Source organism: Prionailurus bengalensis, chromosome D4 (assembly GCF_016509475.1).
Source record: "Prionailurus bengalensis isolate Pbe53 chromosome D4, Fcat_Pben_1.1_paternal_pri, whole genome shotgun sequence".
Classification (NCBI taxonomy): Eukaryota; Metazoa; Chordata; class Mammalia; order Carnivora; family Felidae; genus Prionailurus; species Prionailurus bengalensis.
This window is the reverse complement of record NC_057359.1, coordinates 40,297,607-40,316,742: the sequence shown is the minus strand read 5'-3', so window position 1 is coordinate 40,316,742 and position 19,136 is coordinate 40,297,607. Positions and strand designations below refer to the sequence as shown.

The following is a 19,136-nucleotide window of genomic DNA, read 5'->3' as shown; positions in this document are numbered from 1 at the left end:
ACCGCGAGATCGTGACCTGGCTGAAGTCGGACGCTTAACCGACTGCGCCACCCAGGCGCCCCCTAAACGCTGTCTTATACAAGAATGTAGGAGGACTGGTCAGGACAGGTGTTCTGGTAAGAGGGAAGCGACCATGTCTCTTTCCCAAATAAGTAATATACTACTTTAAGGAAACAAAGAAGTATCCCTTGAGTTCTATTTTACTCGTGTTCCTGGAAGGATCAAAAGGATGACCCATTTGTGCTATGTGTTACATTTATCGAATCTATAGTGAATTGTTGGCTCACGTGTTTTGTAATTTTGGATCGTGAGCTCCCCTCTTTGGGGTTTTGTCTTGAGATGCCTCTGAGGCTAGGATTGAAGAAGAGTTTCTCTAAAGTGATTTTGCTTTTATTTCTGCCAGATGCCCTCAAAGCAGTTTCAGCCCAGGCCCACTTTCATGTTAATATCATTGCTTAGAGGTCCTTGGATCATTTGAGCCATGTAAATTTGTTTTTTGTTTTTTTTTAATGTTTATTTTTGAGAGAGAGAGAGAGAGAGAGAGAGAGAGAATGTGCGAGGGAGGGGCAGAGAAAGAGAGAGAGGGAGACACAGAATCCGAAGCAGGCTCCAGACTCTGAGCTGTCAGCACAGAGCTTGACGTGGGGCTGGAACTCATGAGCCATGAGATCATGACCTGAGCCGCAGATGCTCAACCTACTGAGCCACCCAGGCACCCCAGGGCCATGTAAATTTGAATTGCAAATTCATGTGGGGGCAGGCCTATTGGTTATTAATTTCCCAAGGAATGTGTTTTTTTCCTTCCAACCTGGAGTGCAGGCCAAGGAGCCAACTTCCCTTGTCTTCCTACTATGCCGGGGAGTGGGTTTTTGCAATCTGCCCTTTCTCTGATGGAATATGGCCCCTGATTTATACAGAGGACACTCAGTTCTGCTCTTATGTGGGCATAAGGCCTCATCTCCCGCATGGACATTGAGATATAAAGCCCTGGTTGATTAAGGCTGAAGCATATCCCAATACTGCTTTGACATCATCCACACACTTAGAGTTCTGACTTTCTTTTGTTGTTAGTTTGAGAGTCTTTTCTATGTTCTTGTGAGCCTAGCTATGCATTTGGAAGGGCGTTACTTATATATATATTTTTTATTGCTTCCAGATGTTTTATGGTCAGATTTCATAATATTGCTGAAAACAGAAGTGTTGACAACTTCTTTATTGACTTTTTTTAGCCTTATAAAACTTCACTGTATAAAATAATACAATGTTCTTATATCTAAATGGAATCATTTCCTGAACCTGTTCATCTTTTTTAGGAGGATGACCTTGTGTTTTCCAGGGTTAATCTTTGAAGATCTGCATACATTCATCTTCCTAAGGGGCGTAAACAATGCTTAGTGCTGGATTTAGATTAAGGATTAAAATAAAAGTTTAATATATTCAAAGCATATTACTTATTGGTATAGTTTATTAAGTTCTTAGACTTTATAATGACAGTTCTGTCTGGTAATAGGCTTAGTGCTGCACCTGTTTTCTGAGGAATGGGGAAAGTACATGCATTGAAAGGGAACAATTCGTCTCTTCTGTTAAGACTTAATCACTTTTCATTCATTCTTTTAGTGAAAAGCTACTGAAGTATGACCACTACCTAGTGCCATTTACTCTGTTTGAGTTGGCCTTTTTGTACAAAAGCCAAGGGGAAATTGACAAGGCCATAAAGACCCTAGAAACTGCAAGGTAAGTGGTGATGGCAGCTTTTCCTGCTTGCTAGAGAGTCTGGAATGTCAATACCAGTATAACAGCAGCAGTAATGTTATATGCTTAGAGGTTAAAACCTTAATGAAAACTTAGTAATGATGTTATGCTCATGTGTTTTGCTGTAGTTGTGCTATTTCTAATCTTTTTGACTCTGTGACTATTTACAAATATTGTGATTGTGGGAATCTGTATGACAGATTTCGTTTTTTTTTTTTTTTAAGTTTTATTTATTTTGAGAGAGAGAGAGTGAGTGTATATGCATGTGCGAGTATGGGAGGGGCAGAACGAGAGGGAGAGAGGGAATCCAAGCAGGCTTCAGTGTGGAGCCTGATGTGGGGTTTCAGACTCACAAACTATGAGATCATGACCTGAGCTGAAATCAAGAATTGGATGCCTAGCCTGCTGAGCCACTGAGGCACCCCTATATGACCGATTTCTAACTTATTCTCTTTTGTATTGGGGTTGGCAAACTCTATAAAGGGCCAGATAATAAGTATTTTTGGTTTTACAAAAAATTAAGGTCTCATTGCAACTATTCAACTGTATATGAAAGCACTCATAGAAGATAATATGTAAATAAATGGGTGTGTCTGGATTTGGCCATTAGTTTGGTCATGATTTGCTGACCCTTGGTATATTCAGCCATAGCTCTCATTTCCTTGAAGAGCCAGTGATTTGAAGAAGCCCTCGGAAGCTCTCCCTGGCTCTCTTTTCGTTTTGTCTACTGTGGTAATTTCAAAGCACTTTCATTTCTGCTAGACAATGGCTCTCAGACTTGTGATCATGGCTCACTTAGCAGAGACAAAACCCCTGTGGTCTGTTTGACCACAAACCTCTTGAATGCTTCTTACAGTGGAGAAAGAATGACATAATAGCTTTAGGCTATAAACAGCTTAGTGATTCATTGGTTTGTTCATTTACTCAAGTTCAGCAAGTATTCACTGAGCACTTATTTTGTGCCGGACACCAGTAAAGGCTCTAGACAGACAACTATACATAAGCAGGCAACTTACTTAGAGGGAGATGTTGAATAAACAAATAAATAAGAAAAATAGCAATGGTACATGCTTTGCTGAGATTTACAATATGGTACAGAGTCCCTGGGTATTACTTTAGATTGGGTCGAGTCTGGGAGGTTTCCTCCAGGAGGTGATATTGTAGTTGAGATTCGCATAATTAAAGCCAGTCTTGAGAAGATCGGTCACCAGAAGACTGGGTGGGGAGCATTCCTGGCCGAAGCCACAGCTAGGAAACCTCTAAACTGGGGGGTTGAGCCACTAGGTAGTAAACGATACTTTTTACTGAAATGAGATATACTTAGAAGAGGAGGTTCTGGGAGAGGAGAAAACATACTTCTGTTTGGACCATGGTATTTTGAAGTGCTTGTTAGGTGTCCGTGTGGAGATGGTGAGTTGGCAGTACAAGCATGGAGTTCAGTGCAAACGTCAAGGCCAAGTGTAGAGATTTCAAAGTCACCAGCACAAGAGACAGTGATATTTGAAGCCACGATACTTGATGAAACCATTTTGGGAAAATTATAAAGCTAGAGAAAGAGGTCCAGCGCAGCGCCTTGGGATATGCCATCATTTTAGAGATTAAACAATAAGATTCAGAAGAAGTGGCCAGTGAGTAAGGAAGACATCCAGGAAAGCCAAGCGAGCAAAGTGTTCCAAAGAGAAGACAGTGGTCAGTTGTGATCATGGCTGCTGAGAGGCCAGGCAAGCTGAGTCCAGAGAACTTGGCAGCATGAAGATCAAGTGACTTTGACCAGTGAGGGGAGAAAATGGAGTCAGCTGCTTCAGGCCATTTTCAGGATGTTTTGCTGTGAATAAAGCATAGTAATGAGGAAGAAGCTTTGGGGGCATCATGGAGCTGAGAGAGGCTGCTACTGCTGCTGCCTTTTTTTTTTTTTTTTAAAGGGTGATATCTGAGTGAGTCACTTTTAAAGCTAATTTGTTGAGAGTGAGAATGACTCATATTTCAGCTGACATGTATGTATCTTCAAATCTAACTATTGGAAAATTAGAGACTATAATTCCTGTTGTTCAAAGTATCTGTTATTTGAACACACTTGGTGTTACCTAAGGAATGCACAGTAAGACAAATTTATAATGATGAAAGTAAGACTGGTAAGTCACCACTAAACGGGAAGACCATCAGCAATCGAAAGTCACCACCAGCTCAAGCCAGTGCTGATGATGCCTCCGTAAACGGACTTCCCGGACATCTCGGGACTGTCAGCTGTCTGCACTTTCCCTTATGTAGTTGGAGCTTCGCAACATTGCCAAAGTTAGTGGCCAGACCTTTAGGAAACTTTCCAGTCACATCCTTTGGTAAACTCTAGTAAGAAGTTGATTCAGTTTATGAATAATAACCCATATTGTGAATAAATAATAACCCTTATGATGGTTACTATTAACTAGTTCTTAGACCTGTGTACAATGAAGAGCTATAGAAAGAAACGACTGCCACTGAAAGGAAGGAGTTACAGCTTGCCCATGGACCAGGGCGGTGTGTGAAAGCAGGAGCCCAAAGTCGAAGCCATTCTGTTGTGCTGATTCTTAGCAATCCTAGCAGACAGAAGTGACCATGAATCATCTAATAAACAGAGTAGTCAGCGAATCCGTGGATTCTTATGGCCCCTTCTGACCTTGTCACACAATAATTATTGGCCAAACCATTGTTACTTGCCTGTGGAGAATAGGAGTAATTGTGGTGTCACCACATCATGTGGCTGTCTTTGTTGTAGTTGTTGCATGAGCGTTTCAGAATGATTTTTTTTTTTTTTTGAGGGGGTGGGGAAGTGGTGATTGATGATGTTCACCCGAGGCTGCCTTAAAAATTCCTGGTTTAGAAAAGGAGCTCAACTATTTAGGAATAATAGTTCACAGAATTTACGAAACCCTCTTCATAAGCTTCTTGCCTCGTTTGTCAATGGCTTGCTCATTAAATAGAACCTTGCTACTCAAAGTATGACTTTCAGATCACTGCCAGGAGACTTGTAGAAATATGGACTATTGCCATCCTCCTTCCCCCACAGGATCAGAATCTACATTTCCCCAAGATCTGCTGTTAATGCCTATTCAAGTTTGGAAGCACATAAGTAATGAAGATGAGAAGAAGGGGAGATGGTGGTATTGCCCTTGGATATGAAGGAATTTTGACATTACAATTTTATTGTTATTGTCTTTAGAAACAACTACAAAGATTACTCCATGGAGTCCAGACTACACTTTCGAATTCAGGCAGCTCTTCACCTGTGGAAAAAAACTTCCTCAGATTGATCAGAACACGAAGGATGGAATTTTCCCTCAGCACCGGCATCTGCTGTAGATCAGGCCTTTCATTAAAGTGGAAAAGTGATCTTGCGAATGAGAGACAAAAAACTAATTTTATTGTCAATATTTTCTATCATCTCTGTGGTTTACTGTTGACCTGTGTCTGTGTGGGTTTTTTTTTTCCTATGAAACGATGTTCAATATCGAGTACTGTCTAGAAAATTCTTACATTTTGCCTCTCCGAAAAGAATTTCATATTAGATTTGAATTGGAGAGTGAAGAAGTCTTTTAAAGGACTCACAAAATAATGAAGTCTAATTAGATTATTTATTTTTTAAATATGGTAATTAATGTTTAAGTAGCAAATGGCTTCTAAGTTGAGCCATTTTTAGGTTTGTTGGTCAGAGATATTTTGTTGCCTAGTATTTAAATGTAAGAGGGGAAATAAAAATCACCTACATTCAAAAAAGATTAACAATAACCTGAAGTGTCCTGAATAAGACAAGCAGTGGGTGTGAATAGGGACGGGATAATGTCCTTAATAGGATGAAGGGAACTATATCTAGAAAAGATGGTGACATATTAGGTTTTGTTTTGTTTTGTTTTTTGTTCTTCATGTATGTTAAAGGTAGTGACATTTTTGAGAGACTACCCTTTTTTTTTGAATGTACTTAAGTCTGTTATAATAACGAAATTCAAAAAACTAAAGGGAAGAAAAGTCATATTTTAGAAATTATCCTCAACCTTAGCAATGAGAGTCTACAATACATATGTTGGTTATTTTTGTCTATAGGAAGTAAATTTCCTGCTGCTTTAAACGATATGTAAAATATCAATAATTTTTATACTCGTGATGTTGGTGAGTGAGATCTAATTTTCTAATCTCCCTAGCACTGTGATGGTTCCTTGTAAATATCCGGACTGTGCTTCGTCCTTGAACTAGGAAACACAATCAGGACAGGATGCAGCGGAGAGCCTGGCTCTGCTACTGATTAGCAGTCATTGGGGTGACCTTTAGGGAGCCCCCTGCTCTCTGTATCAGTGTATTTTCCTCATCTGTGAAATGGAAAAAGAACAGATGTCTTCCTAGGTCTCTTTCAGTTTTATAACGGTCAGTCTGTGTATTAGGTATTTTCAGCAAACGATGTCAAACTGTTCAGCCCAAACGATTTCCACAAAGTGTGTGTCTTATTTTGTAGTCATCACTGTCTGCCCCCACTTCCGCCATTTGTATGTACTGGGGCTAATGACAAGGTGGCATCCAGGGCGAGGAAAGACAATTCATGGATCCATAGATCGGGGTTTTGTCCTATTTCTATTCTGTGTTGAAGAATAACTTACATGGAAGCTGGAAGCCTCTGCAGTTTAACAGAAACAGCCCCAGACTGGGAGTCAGGAGCCCGTCTCTGTTAGTCCGTTGTTCCTTGACATGGATCAAGTCTCATCCTTTCTGGGACTCAGTCTCCCCAGTGGGGATAGCAGCGCAGTGCTTGGTGCTTGTGACGGCTCGATTAGATAATGCATATGATGGCTTTTTGTAAACTGTGAGAGGCTATGGGTTGCTGTAATAATTCTGATTTTTATGCACTGATTACAATATCAACACAAAAGTATTGGCTGAGTTTGTGGTCTCTGATGTAAAATGAAAGAAATGTGTGAAATTCAGACACCTTTAAATTTATTCATGTGTCTGGCATAACCCAGATTATGAACTTGCTCGTTACTGTTTGTTTCCTGCTACGTAATTCTGTACCTAGCAGGTATTTGGTCTTGTTTTCTTATAAGGTACTAACTCTTGACCAATGCTGAGGCTATCTTTCCGACGGAAAATGATTAATATAACTTGAGTCAGAGTACTAGCCCTTCAGATAGCATGTTGGTAGCTATCATGTGTTATTAATATGAATTACATAGCTTTACTTGAGGTCCAGGCAAGAGGAAATGGAATGAACTGCTATTACAACGTCAGCAGTGGAAAATATGTTTAATAATTATTTTGTATATAACTTGAGGAGTAGTTTATAAATCCCTTTGAAGAGCTTTGGTAGCATTATTTTTTTAAAGTATAAACTCCCATATTATATTGTTTTTGTGAGAAGCTGCAGGTCACAGCCAATGTCAGTGAAGACTTCTCTTTCTGGTGTAATATAAAAAAATAGAAGTTAATATTGGTTATTTTTATTTTATTTTAATTCTTCACTGCCAAACAACTGTAAAAGAAATTCCTAGCTCCCGTTAAAATTTTTTCCCTTATTTTTTTTCTTATTTTGTTTTTATTTTTCCTTCCTATTCTTTTTATGGTTATCTGGTCATGTGGATAGTGTATCCAATGAATGTTTAAGTGTTGTACTATCATTAATGCTACAAATATTTACCTGTTTCCTGTCCTGTTTAAGATGCCATGGTGGCATCAGTTTCATGTTACATCAGCTAATACTGCATTTTTGGAGTTATTTTGGATTCAGGGTGCTTTGTGAAGAATGAGTGCTGAAGTGACAATATTTTATCTAATGTTTTGAGGGGCATATGTGATGGGTTTGGGCTGCCAATGTGTCTGACAGTTTGTGCAATTTGTGTAGTTTTTGGTATAATTTTCTTTCTTTCTTCCTTTTCTCTAAATGGAGAGCCAGGGTTCTGATTAGTGCTGTATACATTTAAGACTCAAGTAGAGGTTATGCTTTGTAGGATTGGTGACAAGGAAGGCGTGATTTCCGCTTGATGATTAATGGAAGATTAACCTCATCAGCTCTTACATGGACATGTATTTTAATGTGTCTGTGCTTCTTGTGGATACAGGGTCTCAAGGTACATAGGAAAAGGAAGGTCGTTGATTCTGTTTCTTCTACACGTGGGGTAGAAACTGTAGGGAGGTGGATTTCCAAATAATCAGCACCGAGGAAGATTTTTAATCGTTGAAGCAATCTGTCGCTATAACTATCTCTTTTGCAAAGGAGGAAGTTTAGCAGAGCTATGTGTCATTCCTACTTGGCCTGGAAACTTATAGTTGAACTTAGAGGTCACTCTAATGAGTCTTTGATGAGAGCTTCAAATCAGTGCGATGTGTATATAAAGAAGGCGGCTTCCCCCCTTTTGAAGACTAATGGGTCTTTCTTCTCTTGAAGCTACTTGTAGATGTAGTTACATTGTGGTAGGGACTAATGGTCCCTACAGTCATCATGATTCTACTTCTCATCCTTCCTTTTAAAGTAGGTCTCCTAATGTTTTCCAATAATGGTTTTTCTTCCTTTGGACACACTGAAAATAATAATTACAAAAAGGTCTTTGTGACTAACTTGAAAGATGTCTGGAGTTACTCTGATTAATTCTTTATTGATTTCCATTTTTACATATGTGTTTTTTCTCTTAGTTATTCTCTCCATATTTACAAATCATAAATTCAAATGCATTTAGTTAAAATGGGTTAAGGAGGATGCCAGCGATCGTTTAGATGCCCTAAGATATTATAATTCATAGGGCCTGGGATGAATCTTGGGAAATTATCTCCTCCCCTCACTCAACTTCTGGATAGTGGTGTTTCTCCTTCAGTCCTGCTCTGTCTGGCATAGTAACCACTGGTCACGTGGGACTATTGAGCACTCAAAACGTGGCTAGTGGCTTGTGTTGGAATGATGCTGAGTGTTGGGGAGTGCTCCTCTATACATGCTGAGGTTCTGTTTAAAGTAAAGACCTCCCAAGGGCATGCTTCCTGGAGTTCTGGCTTTCCCTTGCTGTCTACTGTGATCACCCAATCACTACAGTTACATTTTTAGTTCTGGCTCAAATATATGTATATATATATATATCTGTGGGGTTTGCTTTTTCTGTTCAAGTGCCCATAAACTTTCATCTCATCATTGATCAGGGTCATCTTTGATCCTTCTCCACGCTCTCAGAGCTCTGTAAATACTGCATCGAGACCATATTTTTAACATTGTTCTTTTAATCCGATTTTATAGACATTCCTTCCTTTTTCAGATGCAGTAGCACAAGCCATTCGAGTTGTGCTCACCTTTGCGATGTTAGTAGATTTTATGATTAAAATAACATTTTCTAAGGTTAACATTATTCTGAAAAATGTGGTGGCCTTTTCAATCCCTGTATATTATTAATGTTTCAACATTGACTCAGCTATGCTAATATGACCATTTAAGGAATATTAGGCACTAGTTACTCACTTAGAGAATAATTTGGCAGATAGTTTATTTAAAGTTATATATTTTATGGGGCGCCTGGGTGGCTCAGTCGGTTAAGCAGCCGACTTCAGCTCAGGTCATTATCTCGCAAGCTGTGGGTTCAAGCCCCATGTCAGGCTCTGTGCCGACAGCTCAGAGCCTGGAGCCTGCTTCAGATTCTGTGTCTCCCTCTCTCTCTGCCCCTCCCCTGATTGCTCTCTGTCTCTCTGTCTCTGTCCCCAAAATAATAAACATTAAAAAAATTTTTTAAGTTCTATATTTTAAGCCTTTTACCGCCTATTATTTATATTTTTAATGTGTATGTTTATTTAAGTGTTACATATTCACATACCTGACATATTTTTAATCTCTTTAGACATGTCTAGATCAGATGGGTAGATCGATAGAAAATAGCTTACAAATACTAAATAGACAATGTTTTATCCTGCTCTTTCAGAAAGGGTGCAGGATTTCCTCCAGATTGTCTCCCTTCCTCCAGACCAGTTATTCACATATTGTTCCTTTTGTATTATTTTGCTTATTGTGAAACCCCATTCCTGCTTCCCCATTGTTGGTAGTTTTATCTTTTTCCCTCTGCTGTTAGATTTAGTTACTATTGAACTTGAAATGAAGGACACATCAGAATTCATCGTGAGAGCAAATACCCTCTCTGTCGAGCAGTTGCTATCTGATTTTGATGGCGTTGAAGTCCATTCCAGTCTGTTTATAACTTCAAAACTATAGAAAGAAATGATGCGGGGACTGTGTTGTGGGTTCAGAAGGCTGAGCAGGTTCTTGGCCTGATCTATCCCAGAGGGGTGTGTGGATCTAACTTCTGAGGAAGTCCAAGCCCCATTTTCTCCAGTTTACAAATGTATCAGCACAGCAATACTGTATGTAGTACGACCCTGCCTGGACCTTACAGTATCCACCTCACTGTATTTAATGCCTACAGATCAGATATTTAATAGGAAATCTCAAGGTACTTTATAATACCAAACTTCATGAAGTAAAACTTGTTGCATATTAATATACAATACACCTTGTAGGTTAATCTAGTAGTTCTTAGAAACATACAATTTAAATGATGAATGTAAGGGATGCTGGCATATCCCAGTGGGAGCTTTTGTTTTATTGCTGCTTAGTATTTTCTAGTAAATTTGTTTTAATTATTGGTAATCTGTTTGCCATCACTTAGGAAAAAAAAAAAAAGTTTGTTTCAGTGTAACAGAACTGATGGCCAGAGAAATTGGATACAACGGACATGTTAAAGAATATTGCTTATCGTTTTAGTTTTAAAGCAGTTAGGTTATTTTGAAATGCTGGAAGTTCTTCCTCAATGTGAAGGGATGACATTCCCTGCTTGGGAAATCATAGAGACATATTAATTCCTTCTTATATTTATTGGAACCAAGTGTCCGGGTTAGTAAACGAGTTTAAACAATTTTCATTAATTACTTCATTTTTTACCTGAAATTATTTTATTCTTCATAGTAGATAGTTGCTTTCTATACAGTGATTTATTTTTTTAAGAAAAGAATTTACATGAAAAAAGATTATGGTGAACAGTATAAATCTTAGGGTATTGATTTAATGGTTGAAGAAAACAGTAGCATTGGGTACGGTTTTTTTCTTTTCTTCTTTTTTTAAATATGAAATTTATTGTCAAATTGGTTTCCATACAACACCCAGTGCTCATAGCATTGGGTCTTTGATTTGCAAAAGGAGAACACGTGTTCCACTGATATGTGCTGTCCAGAAAAATTACTTCATTCTTACCAGCATGTCGCATTCTCAGCTTGTCTAAAGGGGAAAATTTTATAAGGAAGTAGCTCATTCCTTATTATTTTTTCCCTTTGCTAACTGTTGACATCCAAACACCTGAATGAATTACAGCTGAGGCAATCATATGCTAGCGTTTTAAATATTTGTTTGCAGATACTCATAGAACTCTTGAATTTTTTGGTGTAAGTTGCTAAATCAGATGTAAAGGTAAAATATATATTTAATAAGTGAGAAGTATTATTTTATTACTGAAATTTATTTCTAAAGCAAATTTATTTTGTAGGTATTTCACTGAGGAAATTTTACTTTGCCTTAAAACACAAACAAAATCAACCTGTCTTGTGCTCTGCTTACCTAAGAACCCTTAATGTTACCTTGATACGTAGATCGATTTTTAAATTCTTGGAAAATGTGTATTTTTCACTTTTATTTGGATTAAACAAAAATAGTTAGAGGTCATAGACTTTGTAAATCAGTGTATGCTATGGTTTCTTGTTGAATCATCTAAACTACCCGTACGTACTTTATAATTCAATGTTTTATTAGTAAAAATTGCCAACATTTTATCTCCCTCTTTCTCTTCTCGTTTTACACTTGAACTTAGTTTCCTATCTTTTCCATTCCCAGTGGTCACAGTTTTACAGAGCAAAACATTTTTAGAAATTGAAGATGTGTGAGTTCTATGTAAGATGAATGTGTGAGTAGCATCCATCTGCTGGTCAAATAGACATTGGATCTGGTACCAGAAAATGAAATAGATTGTGGCTATAAAAGCATTTTATCAATATAAGTCAGGCAGAAAGAAGAAAACTGTGAACCCCTGGTATTTTTCATGTAAACACTGTATTCCCAATGAGTATTTGCTTGCCGATTCTGTTAATGTTATCACCCGTGGCTTGTAAGCTAATGCTGATATGACATCTACATTTTCAACATGAAGACAACAGTTCCTGTAGCATATTTTTAACATTAAGACATTTTTGAAAACAGATGTCATCTTCGAAGTTGTATTTTTAAGTGCAAATAAATCCTCCCAACTTGAAAGTCAACACGCTCTATTTCTCGTTCCTCAGTATTACAGAACACTCTGCGTTACTAGATGCATGTTTGAATTACCAGGTACTCTCGGAATTCTATATTCTCATTGCTGCAACTGGCCTACCTACAATATGCAATTGAATTGTGATACCGTCTTTTACGTACCTTTCGCTTGATGAAGTTACAGTCTCATTATGGTTGGTCTACGGGTAGAAGCTGTACACAACACCTGTTGCTGGTCTTTAATTGTAGCGTGATGTACACTTAGAGTTTTCTTTCTTGATAAGACTTTTTAGAACCGTTTCAGGCAAATGGGAAGGTCTCTCTTTATGCCATGTTCTTGGCTGAGCACGAGACATGAAGGGAGAAATGGGATGGTACGGTTGTCTTGAGGGAGGATTACGTTGTCTTTCATCTTTTTTATCATCTGTTTCATAGTTGGGAGATTCAGATTGGCTGCTGATACATTAGTTTAAGGAGGAATCGTTAGCATTCAGTGTAACACAGTGGAGAAGAATTGGTCTCTGAGAATCAGGAGGTCTGTATTTGAGGCTGAACTCGGCTGGGTAATGGCATGTGATCCTCCTCTCCAGCAACTTAACTTCTCTGAGCTTTGCCTAACCCCACCGTAAAATGGGGACAATTTCACTACCTCCTTTGGCGAGAAGGTGTGAAAGAACCACAAAGGGTGATCTAGTGTAAAATGCTTTCTTCTACTCCTTTAGATGAGTTAGGGTAAGTTAATATCTGTCACAACATAGGGTAAGTTAATATCTGTGACAACATAGGGGTTCCTGCCAGTGAGTGGCTTTTCTTGTGATTCAGTAACCCAAATTCATTGTCTTGGGGCTCTGTTGTCTTCAATCCATGGCTGGTAAGGTCACTCTGTCCTTTTTGCATCAAGCTGCTGAAGCGGGAAAAGCATGGAGGGTTGTGAGAGGGGGGTGGCGCACATGATCTGTTCACATTCCATTGGCTGGAGCTCAGGCACCTTGCTTCACCTAGTGACAAAAGAGGCAGAAAAATGTAGTCTGTGGTCTCAGGGTAAAAGAGAAAATGGGTATCGCCAGCAGTTGGCATGTCTCTGCCACATTCCCATTTGGGCTGGATCCACTGTGGTTCTCCTAGCGTGGCCCATGCTTTCACATTTGTCTTTGTTGTCCTTTGACGTATGGGATTTTACAAAATCGGGAATGCATTCGTTACAACTCTTTGGATGGGAATAAAGTCAGCTCGAGCTAGTTTAAAACCAACAATTCTAGGAAGCATATAATACATGGGTAAAGGGTGTCTCAGGGAACCCAAGGGCAGGAATGTGAGAGATCTTCAGGAAGTATTTGAATTCAGAATAAAAAGCTTTAGAGGTCATTTTTGCTCTGTCTCCTATGCATCTACTTCCTTCTCAGCAGATGAACCTCTGCTAGTGGTCCATGGGCTGCACGATGAGAGGAACATGACTACGGCAAAGGCTTGTGTTCCTGTCATGTGCCATCTCTGCTTCAGGCCAGCGAGGGATCCACTCCACACCGTCCTCACGCGGGGCCCTGGGCTGCCGCAGTCTCCACCCTCCGCCATGAGAGTGGGAAGAGAGGAGGGTACATAGGAATTGGCTCTTTATTTTGCTTCAAGTTTTTGTTTAAATTCCAGTTGGTTAACATACAGTGTAATATGTATGTTTATGTTTCTACGAGTTGGCTCTTAAAGCATCCACCTGAAAGTGACACACAGTTCATGTTCAAAGCATATCTTAGAGCTTTACTTAACTTCAGCTGGGCAGGAAAGCACAACGCTCTCATGTGCCTGGAAGAAGTGCCAGAAATAGTTGGTGAACAGCACTAATGACTGCCATAGTCCAGATACTTGGTCTGTTCTCCTTCCTTCACAGAAAATACACTCATTGCTGCCTGGAGGGAGATAATCCCCACATCCCATCCAATCGTGGCATCTCATGATATGCCCTGCAGTCTATTTCAAGTCCAAATGTAGTTCCAATTCATCGGGATACCATGAACTAAAATGTTTTTTGCCCTCTACACACAACTTACATACCGGTTGAGCAGAGGCGGGATAACCCCAATAGAGACTCCCACTCTGACTGTGAAAAGTGGAGCATGGGAAACACATAACAAACACTGGTCTGTTACAAAATCCCGCATTTTGAGTCTCCCTATCTGGGGAGTGGAGAATGCTTTTTGATTAGGCCTTCATCTCATTTCCTGGGAGTATTGCCCTTGTCGTTTTCTGTGACATCTGGTTTCGCTTTCTGAGAGGTTCTTTATTTTCCATGATTTCCTTGTCCACGTCTCAAGTGGTTATCAGGGAAATTGCCCTCCTTAGGAACTGAGCAACTTTCTCAGTTCTTTTCTTGCCTCGTGATGAGGCCAAAGGATCTTTTTTCTTTTTTTAAGTTTATTTATTTTGAGAGGGAGGGAGGGGAGAGAGAGGGCAAGCATGGGGAGGGGCAGAGAGAGAGAGGGGGAGAGAGAGACAATCCCAAGCAGGCTCTGCACTGGCAGCACAGAACCCAATGTGGGGCTTGAACTCAGGAACCGTGAGATCATCGACCTGAGCCCAAACCGAGTCAGATGCTTACCCCCGCGGAGCCACCCAGGTGTCCTGAGGCCAAAGGATCATTTTAAGTTGCGGAAGTTCCCATCCCTTTCAGGGAAGGTATAATTCTCTAAAGAATTAAGTCTGTTTTTTTGGTGGTTGTTTGTTTTTTCCTGTTTTTGTTTATTTGTTGTGTTTTGGTTTTTTTGTTTTGTTTTGGTCGATTTGATGCTGCAGCATGTAACAGATAATCACACCACAGTATATCCAAGAGATCGTTTTCATTCCCATGTCCAACCTCCCTTGACTTAATTGATAATAATATTGACTTGAGTCAATACCATCTCTGGGGTAAATTTCTACATTTAGGGCCAGGGTATGCTATGGTAGCAACCCCGTGTCTCAACAGTTTAAAATAACAATACTTCAGGGGCGCCTGGGTGGCTCAGTCGGTTGAGCGTCCGATTTCAGCTGAGGTCACGATCTCGCGGTCCGTGAGTTCAAGCCCCGCGTCGGGCTCTGGGCTGATGGCTCAGAGCCTGGAGCCTGCTTCTGATTCTGTGTCTCCCTCTCTCTCTGCTCCTCCCCTGTTCATGCGCTGTCTCTCTCTGTCTCAAAAAAACAAACAAAAAAATGTCAAATGCCTTTATTGAAGTATAATTCAGATACGGTCAAGTGTACTCCTTTTAAATATACAAGGCTACATTTAGCGTATACTTTTGTGCAAGCACTGTCACAGTCAAGCTTTGAACACCGCCTTCACCTCGGGAAGTTTCCTCTTGCCTGTTTGCTATCAGTCCCCACACTGCATCCCCTGGCCCCAGGCAAACACTGACCTTTTGTCTCCATAGTCTTACCTTTAACACACAATTTATATAAGCAGAATTGCACAATATAGGGTGTGTGGTTTCTGGCTTCTTTCACTTAACATGATGTTTTGATGTTCATCCATGTTGTTGGATATATTTGTAGTTCTTTTTTGTTGTAGGATTGTATTCCATGGTACGGAGATACTCTATGTTGGTTATCCACTCACTAGTTGATGGACATTGGAGTTTTCTAGGTTTGGGCTTTCATGAATAACACCACTGTGAACCTGTATATACAAGGCTTTGTGTGGACATGTTTTCATATCTGTTGGGTAGATACCAGGAGTGAAATTCCTGGGTCACAAGTAAGAATATGTTTAACTTTTTAGAAAACGTCCTTTCTTCCAGATGGGCTGTACCATTTTGCCTTCCTACCCACAGTGTATGAGAATTCCCATTCCACATCCTCTATACTTGACGTCATCGGTCTATAACTGTCCAGTAGGTGGTGTCTCATTGGGGTTTTTGATGCATCTTGTTTTTTAAAGTTGAGATAGAATTCACATAAAGCTGGCTATTTTAAAGCACAAAATTCAGTGTGTACAATTCAGTATATTTTTTAGTGTAGCCACTGTGTCATACAGCCATCACCACCATCAAGTCCAGAACATTTTCATCGCTCTGAAAGAAGCCCTGTACCCCATTAGTGGTCAGTTCTCATTCCTTCCTGCTCCCACCTCCTGGCAGTCAGTAATCTAACTTCGGTCCGCGTGGATTTGCCTTTTCCTGACATTTCATAGGAATGGAACCATGTAATATATGGCCTTTTGGTTTTGGCTTCTTTTATTTAGCATAATGTTTTTTTTTTATTTTCTTTATTTTTTATTTTTTATTTCAAAAAAAATTTTTTTTTCAACGTTTATTTATTTTTGGGACAGAGAGAGACAGAGCATGAACGGGGGAGGGGCAGAGAGAGAGGGAGACACAGAATCGGAAACAGGCTCCAGGCTCCGAGCCATCAGCCCAGAGCCTGACGCGGGGCTCGAACTCACGGACCGCGAGATCGTGACCTGGCTGAAGTCGGACGCTTAACCGACTGCGCCACCCAGGCGCCCCGCATAATGTTTTTTTTTTTTTTAATGTTTATTTATTTATCTTGAGAGAGGGAGAGAAGGAGAGAGAGCGAGCGAGAGGGAGAGCAGGGGAAGGGCAGAGAGAGACTCCCAAGCAGGCTCTGCGCTGTCAGCACACGACCTGATGTGGAGCTCAGACTCACGAACTGTGAGATCCTGACCGGAGCCGAAATCAAGAGTCAACCGCTTAACCCACCGAGCCACCCGGCGCCCGAGCATAATGTTTTCAAGTTTTATCCACGATGTAGCACGTAACTATACGTTATTTCTTTTTATGGCTGAATAACATTCCATTGTATCCACATTGTCTTTGTTTACTAGCCGAGGGACATTTAGGGTATTTCTACTTTTAGGCTATCAAGAATCATGCTCTTGTGAACATTCGTGTATGAGGTTTTACGCAAACATGTGGTTTCAGCTTTCTTAGGCACATACCTGGAAGTGGAACTGATGGGTCATATAGTAATTGTACATTTAACTGTTTTGAGGAACTGCCAAACTGTTTCCAAAGTAGCCATACCTCATAACATTACCGTAACCAACCCCTGAGAGTTCCAGTTTCTTCACATCCTCACTGACGTCTTAACTGATTTTTGAGTGTAGCCATCCCAGTGGGGGTGAAGCGGTATCTTGTCACAACTTGGATTTGCACGTCGCTATTGTCTACTGATGTTGGGCGTCTTTTCATATGTTTATTAACTAGTTAGACATCTTTGGAGAGAAGCATCCGCTTGATTTCTTTACTCATTTGAAAATTTCGTCATTGGTCTCTATTATTTAGTTGTAAGAGATCTTTGTTTATCCTGGATACTAGACCTTTATCAGATACAGGCGGGCCTTGTTTTATACCACGTCCCTTCGTAGACACTACGAATAGATACATTGATATTTTGCACTTCATAGATCCTGCGTCTTTTACAAGTTGAATTGTGGCAACCCTACATCGAGGGTCTGTCTGCGCCATTTTCCCGCCACTGTTTGTTCACTTGGTGTTTCTGTGTCACGTTTTGGTAATTCTCTCAATGTTTCAAACATTTTCATCATTATTACGTTTTTCATGGTGATCTGTAACTATGTTTGCTTTAATGTTACTGTGGTGATTGTTTTGGGGTGCTGCAAACCCACCCATATAAGACAACAAACTTATTAAATGTTGTGTGTGCTCTGACTGCTCCACCTACCAGTCGTTCTCTGTGTCTCTCCCTCTCCTCAGGCCTCCCTGTTACCTGATACGCGATAACGTTGAAACAAGGCCAATTAATAACCCTACGGTGACCTCTAAGTGTTCAAGTGGAAAGGAGAGTCACACGTCTCTCACTTTAAATCAATAGCTAAAAACGATTAAGCTTAGGAAGGCACGTCAAAAGCCAGGACAGACTGGAAGCTAGGCCTCTTGTGCCAAACAGGTAGCTAAGTTGTGAATGCAAAGGAGAAGTTCGTGAAGGAAGTGAAGAGTGCTACTCCGTGAACACACGGGTGATAAGAAAATGACATAGTCTCGCTGCGGATGTGGGGGGAAATTTTAGTGGTCTGGAGAGAAGAGCAGACCCGCCACAACATTCCCTTACACCAAAGCCTAATCCAGAGCAAGGGCTTAGCTCTCTTCAATTCTGTGAAGGCTGAGAGAGGTGAGGAAGCCACAGAAGAAAAGCGTGAAGCTAGCAGAGGCTGGTGCCTAAGGTTTAAGGAAAGAAGCCGTCTCCATAACATACAAGTGCAAGGTGAAAGGGCAGGACGAGCTGCAGCAAGTTATCCAGAAGATCTAGCTAAATAATTACTGAAAGTGACCACACTGAATAGATTTTCAGTGTAGACAAAGCCGCCTGTTAGAAGAAGTTTCCATCTAGGACTTTTGCAGCTAGAGAGAAGTCGATGCCTGGCTTCAAAGTTTCAAAGGAGTGGCTGATTCTCTTGCTAGGGCTAATGTAGCTGGTGACTTTAAGTGAAAACCAGTGCTCCTTTTCCATTATGAAAATCCAAGGGCCCTTAACAATTATGCAAAAGGTACCCTTCCTATACTCTATAAATGGAACAACGGAGTCTGGATGACAGCACGTCTGTTTATAACATGCTTTACTGAATATTGTGTGCACATTGTTGATATCTACTGCTCAGAAAAAAAAAAAAGTCCTCTCAAAATATTACCGCTCACTGACAGTCCACCCGGTCACCCGAGAGCTCCGATGGAGACGTACAATGAGATGTACGTATGTTGCTCTCATGTTCATACAACGTCCACTTTGCAGCCTATGGATCAAGGCGTCACTTTGACTTTTAAGAAATCTATTTCGTAAGGTGATAGGTGTCCTGGGAGGTGATTCGTCTGATGGATCTGGCCAAAGCAAATTGAAAACCGAGAGAGGAACCACCATTCTAGATGCCATTGAGAGCGTTCAGGATTCGTGGAAAGAGATCAAAATACCAACGTGCACAGGAGTTTGGAAGAAGTGGATTGCAACTCGCAGGGATGACTGGGGTGTTCAAGATTTCCGCGGAGGATGTAACTGCAGGTATGGCAGAAATAGCAAGGGAACTTGAATAATTACAAGTGAGGCCTAGAGATGTTCCAAATTGATGCAATTTCACAAGTAAAACTTTACTGGCTGAGGAGTTGCT

General features: G+C 40.3%; 1 protein-coding gene across 1 annotated transcript in view; it reads left to right on the top strand.

The window, feature by feature from the left end:
* The window catches only part of TTC39B (tetratricopeptide repeat domain 39B), a 129,430-nt gene extending 117,391 nt beyond the window's left edge, over window positions 1-12,039 (top strand). Inside the window, 2 exon segments of the mRNA XM_043566468.1 lie at window positions 1,618-1,734; window positions 4,949-12,039. Of these exon segments, the coding sequence (XP_043422403.1) occupies window positions 1,618-1,734; window positions 4,949-5,039 (208 nt within the window). The 3' untranslated portion in view covers window positions 5,040-12,039.
* Window positions 12,040-19,136: the final 7,097 nt, after the last annotated feature.